This window comes from Gekko japonicus, unplaced genomic scaffold (assembly GCF_001447785.1).
Source record: "Gekko japonicus isolate JY-2015 unplaced genomic scaffold, Gekko_japonicus_V1.1 scaffold2713, whole genome shotgun sequence".
Classification (NCBI taxonomy): Eukaryota; Metazoa; Chordata; class Lepidosauria; order Squamata; family Gekkonidae; genus Gekko; species Gekko japonicus.
Window position 1 is genome coordinate 184,407 of NW_015165323.1, and position 5,577 is coordinate 189,983.

General features: G+C 48.9%; 1 protein-coding gene across 1 annotated transcript in view; it reads right to left on the reverse strand.

Annotated features, from left to right (window-relative positions):
• The window catches only part of RAB40C (RAB40C, member RAS oncogene family), a 45,254-nt gene extending 40,759 nt beyond the window's left edge, over positions 1-4,495 (reverse strand). The window contains exons 1-2 of the mRNA XM_015410529.1: positions 4,378-4,495; positions 832-1,194 (exon numbers count right to left, since the gene is read on the reverse strand). Of these exons, the coding sequence (XP_015266015.1) occupies positions 832-985 (154 nt within the window). The 5' untranslated portion in view covers positions 986-1,194; positions 4,378-4,495. The remainder of the gene's footprint in view (positions 1-831; positions 1,195-4,377) is intronic.
• Between the last annotated feature and the right edge of the window lie 1,082 nt (positions 4,496-5,577).

The following is a 5,577-nucleotide window of genomic DNA, read 5'->3' on the forward strand; positions in this document are numbered from 1 at the left end:
AGTAATTGGCAAGTACTGGGAGTTGGCTACACCTTCCCCCTGCACGCCCATTTTCCTTAGAAAAACGGTGCACCTCACTACTTGATTTGCAATTGCAGCAGACCGGGGTTTAAACTGGTGTTGCTGTCATGCCTCGTTTGAACCTCACGAGCTCTTGCTTCCAGAGTACGGCGAGTGTAAAAGCCCCAGGAACAGAGCGGGCACAGGAGCTCGCTTTCCGTTGTCGAGCCCCTCGGGGGCCATCATTCTGAATTTAAGATGGCTGGAGAGAGCCGTGACAGATTGCACAGCGCCACAGGACACGGACCCGACCAGGCAGCGTGACAGTCTTAACTACCACAGAAAGATGGAGGGGAGAGAAGCGCAGAGCTACGTCTGGGCTCTTAATTATAGGCTTGCGACAAAATTCACAAAAGCTCGTGCTGAAATAAACGCCGCTGATCTTTAAGATGCCGCTGGACTTTTGTTTCATTCTGCTAAACGAGACTAACAGGGCCAACCCTTCTGCAACTGCTAATGGCCTGTCAGGCTTCTCATCCTTCACAAAAAGCCTTCGGTTGCACAGAAGGGGGGCAGGGTTCAGCACTGCACCCCACGTGCCCGAGTTAGGAAACCTGAACGATTCAAGCTGTCCTTTGGGTGCACACCTTGGAACTCTACCATTTAAACATACTCAGGTTTTGAACGACCCCCACCAGCACCCTACAAAATTAGGCTTCCAGCAGACTACGAAGCCGCATCCTATAAATGAAAGGTCCCCACCCCCCCCACCCCCCACCAGCTCAGAATATCAGCTACAGTTCTTTTTATTCTTTATTCTGAAAGGCTTACCGTTGCTGTAGGCGTAGGGCGATTCCGATGCTCCATCCTGAAGGCTCTCCAGGATTTCTCCCTTGCCCACGTCACTGTCTCCCACCAACAAGAACTTGAGCAGGTAATCATAGCTCTTGACCGGGCTGCCCTGGGTCCCCATCCTCCCTCTCATTAGTGAAGAGGTGCAATCCGCATACTAAGCATACAGTCAAGGCTGAGAGTCGTACAGGAGGAGAGGAAACTTTCCGAGGCAATCTCTCGGGAGAATTAGGACAGTGTAAATCTTTCCAAAGGTGGGCAGGAAGCAGAGGACGACCGATTCTTATCACAGCAGGCCTTCCATCCTTTGAAAGTAATCTTCTGTCGAAATACGCTAGGATCCTGAAGGGGAAAGGAAAGGAAAAAATAGCCTTTGTTTCTGCAAGCTCCTTCTACATGATCAGGAAGAAAATTCAGAGTTTAAATTCTCTCAGCTGCCACACACCCAGGGCTAGCCAACGGCTGTACCTTTATTTACATGCGTGCACAGAGTAACCAACCCTTGGGGTGGGGGAGGCATAAGACCAGTGACTGCAGAAGCGCTCACGTAAGTCTACCCTTCACCTAGCTCACCTAGCCTGAAAGGACTGGCCTCTCCAATATAAACACATACAGTAAGTCCGGCTGAATGCAAGCATAGCCACTCCCCGGTCAAGGCAAAGATCAGTCCCAGATCAAAGAACTGGACTCCACCTGCACTGCAACGCTGCAGTTTTTGTACACAAAAATTGCTACCTTCTGACATACTCTTTCAAAAACCCCTTCCTCGGTCCATGGGCTCATCTCTCTTGAGAACCTTGACTGAAGCACATATGTTAAGTAAAAGGGATTATATCTACCAGATTTAATTTCCTAGATCAATAAAGTGGCTAATTAGAATTCTGAAGACATCAACACAATATTAATTTCCTCACTCCACCCAACCTTTATTCTCTTCCTCCACTGAACGCAGAACAGCATACCTCTGGAAAAAGTGGGTATTCAGAGGGCAGCAGATTTCCATTAATCAAATCTTAACAGACTTCCCTCACCCTTTTTGTATTTGCAAACAGGGCAGTTAGCAAAGCAGTCTGAAGGTGACTTGTGCCTAGCCTTTCAGGGCAGGTTTATGAGAGTTGCAATAGCTGAATGTGATTATAATCTTGCTAACACAAAAACAAAAGGTGGCTCAGGATTAACAAGGAGGAAAAGAGTATGATGTGACATGCGTCATGCAAGGGAGAGGATCCAGAAAAGGATCCAGAAACAGGGGGGAAGCAATCAGTCACATGAAAGAAGTCAGCAATGCTACAAAGCTACAACAAATTGAGGGGGGGGGGGGTATTGATATGGACCTAGACTGCTGATTACCACAGAACATGCTTCAGAGCCAAGCATCAGGAAAAGAAAAGAGCAGAAAGACAGAACGCTTAGGGGAGTTAATGGAAGATGCTGTCAATATGCCTTTATAGCCACCTCTTTCTAATCAAACCTTAACTGTCCACACGCAATTATAAGCAAGATGGGAATTCTGATCAACACTGCTATTTGTCAGTATGAATCTACGAGTGCAGTCTAGTGTTCAGAGAGTCAAGGAATAAACACATCTAAGATAAGGGTCTAAAAGAAGTAGTTCGGGAGGGCCGTTACATAAATTAGGTTAAACAATGCCTGACCCTAAGTACCGGGGCAATAAGGGAGCTAAGACAAACAAATGGAGGGGGGGGGGCACATAAGAAAGGCAAATTAAATAAGATTTGGGGGGGGGGGTCAGGAAGAAGGCTGATATTACAGTCCCCCTTCCTAAGGGCAGATTCACTCCCACACACAATCTTCACTTGACAGCGGCAACGTGAGGCTAGGACGTGCATGTCTGTAAAAGCCCCAGAGGATCACAACAACCCCTCTAACAGAAGGTTAAGGGGGGGGGGGGGGTTCCCACAGCATCTCAAGCAGCTTGATCAGAGAAAAGACTCCCCACATCTAGGTCGGGGACTCAGTTGTTATTTTTCATCAAGTGTAGAGGGAGATTCCACCCCAACATACATAAGACAAATTCAGCTATCCTGACAAAAATGTGCGCGCACATATGTATAATTTCAAAAATCCCCTCTAACACAGTATTTTTGGAAGAGAACAAACAGGAGACCATTAAGACCCATGTTCACAGCCCACCAGTTTTGGTGGGGGAGTCATTTTGACACCCACCACATTTCCCTTCAAGCATGCGTGCGGGTGGGGAGGGGTGTTGAGTCATGCTGAGCTACCCCAGCAAAAATACAAACAAAATTTGTAGGCATGCATATTTAACACATACCTTACATTCTGCATAAACGAAAACAGATATAACACTTTCGTAATTATACAATATGAGTCTGTGTACATGAATCACGCATATATAGGTGCATAATTCATGTATGCCGAGGGCAACATGGTACTGCATGAATGTGCATGTATATATTTTCACACACACATATATGCATAATTTATACATGTGGAATTATATAGTGATTTAAAATGTCAACCGCATTACATATCAAATCTATTAGATGAACATATGTTTTACATCACACTATTTATCACCAAATGGCCAAAGACCACAGAACCTACACACATTTTAAGCCCCGTTCAAATATATGTGCACGCATCCTTAATAGGCACCAAATATATAGTCAGTGTTCCCTCTAAGCTGAGTGAGTGTGAGCTAGCTCACAGTTTTTTAGCCTCCGGCTCACAGATTTTTGCCTTAGCTCAGGAAGGATGCGGCTCCAGAGCAAACTGATTTATGCAGTAGCCAAAATGCTTGCTCCCAACTTTAATGCCAGTGGCTCACAAAGTAGAATTTTTGCTCACAGGACTCCACAGCTCAGAGGGAGCATTGGTGAGAAGAACTATGGATACTTGCTTTTAAAACATACTACGTTTTAAAGTTCATATATATTATATATATATTTATACACACACACACACACACACACACATACATGAACTTTATATAGTAAAGGTAAAGGTTCCCTTGCTTGAAAGCCAGTCGAGTCTGACTGTAGGGTTGTGGTGCTCATTTTCGTTAGATGTTTCCGTGGTCATATGGCCGGCATATATATCATAAATATATGTAAACGGCATATATATCATAAATATATATAAATCATATCTATATCTATCTATATATATGTATATATATGTGTGCGTGTGTGTGTATATGTATACATATACACACACATATATATGATATATATGCCGGCCACATGACCACGGAAACGTCTTCGGACAGCGCTGGCTCTTCGGCTTTGAAACGGAGATGAGCACCGCGACCCTATATACACACACACGCATACATTTTTGCACGCGTAACACCCGCACACGCACTCGCGTGAAGGCCACCCAGGCAAATGGCGCATTCCTCTCCCTGACACGCATGATGCACGTGTGAATCGCCCCCCTTCCCTCCCACAAACCTACGGGTAGGTTAAAAGCCGAGATGGGGCGGGAAATGGGGGCGGCGTCAGAATCCCAATTGTGAGCTAAAACCCGACGACGTCTCACCGAGTCCCACCGTGCTTGAGTCGCGCGGCGCCGCTGCGGGGAACCGACCTCTGGAGCGCTGCGTCGCCGCCGCCGCCGCCGCCGCCGTCCGGGACTGGAGACTCCCGAGCGAGCCCCACAGGCCGCCTCCGCCTCCCCTTCCTCAGTCCCCCGCCCCGCCCCGCACGTGACGCGACGCCGCCCCATAGGCCGCCGCTCACGCCGCTCCGCGACGACGCCCGCCTCCCCCGCTCAGGGTCCTTCTTCGGTTGGCTGTGTCGGCCCACCCCCTCGCCCAATCACGAGCTAAGGAGAAGGGTGGGCGGTCACCCGAAAGTCCGCCTCCGTGAGGGGGGAACTACTCCTCCCAGCGTGCACCGCGCCGCGCCCCTACGCGCCCGGCCGCTTGGACGGCGGAGAGACGTCTGGGCGTTGTAGTGTGGGCGGTTCTGAGGGAGCGCGAGGTGCGAGGTCGGACCGTGGGTTTGGGGGAGGCCGTTGAGGGTTTGGGGGAGTCTGTCTCGCAGATACCTTGTGAGGGGGGGGGGGATTAAAAATCCTTTTTTGGCTCCCTCAAAATGGGAGACTTGCGGGCTGACACTCCCACGCTGGGGCCTCGGATGGAACGGGCTGCTGCTTGACGCCGCAATAAATCCGTCACTCTTACTAACGGCCGCCCTAAAGATGTTTACTTACTGAGGGCTCTTTTTGTGGCAGGACTCATTTGCATATTAGGCGACGCCCCCTCTAATGGAGCCAATCCTCCAAGAGCTTACAGTAGCCCCTGTCAGAAGAGCTCCGTAAGCGCTTGGAGGATTGGCTATATTGGGGGGGCGTCGCCTAATATGCAAAGGAGCCCCTGCTACAAAATGAGCCCGGCAAGCAGCAAATGCCCGGAGTCCGCTGCAACTGGGCGTGAGGTTGGCTGCTTGCAAAGCAAGCTTCGCTTGCTTACTCGGGAATCCGTCCCCCTGAGTTCAGTGGACTTTATCCCATGCAAATGAATTCAGGGTTGCATTCTCGCAGGGGCAGCCCCTATGCATGTCTGCTCAGAAGGAAGTCCCGAGAAATTCATTAGGTTTACCCCACCCCCTTGCGGAGGTGGGCACAGAGCTTTATTTATTATTTATGTTATTAAACTTATGAATCGCCCACCCTGCAAGCAGGCTCTGGGTGATTTAGGTAAAGGTAAAGGTTCCCTTGCTCGAAAGCCAGTCGAAT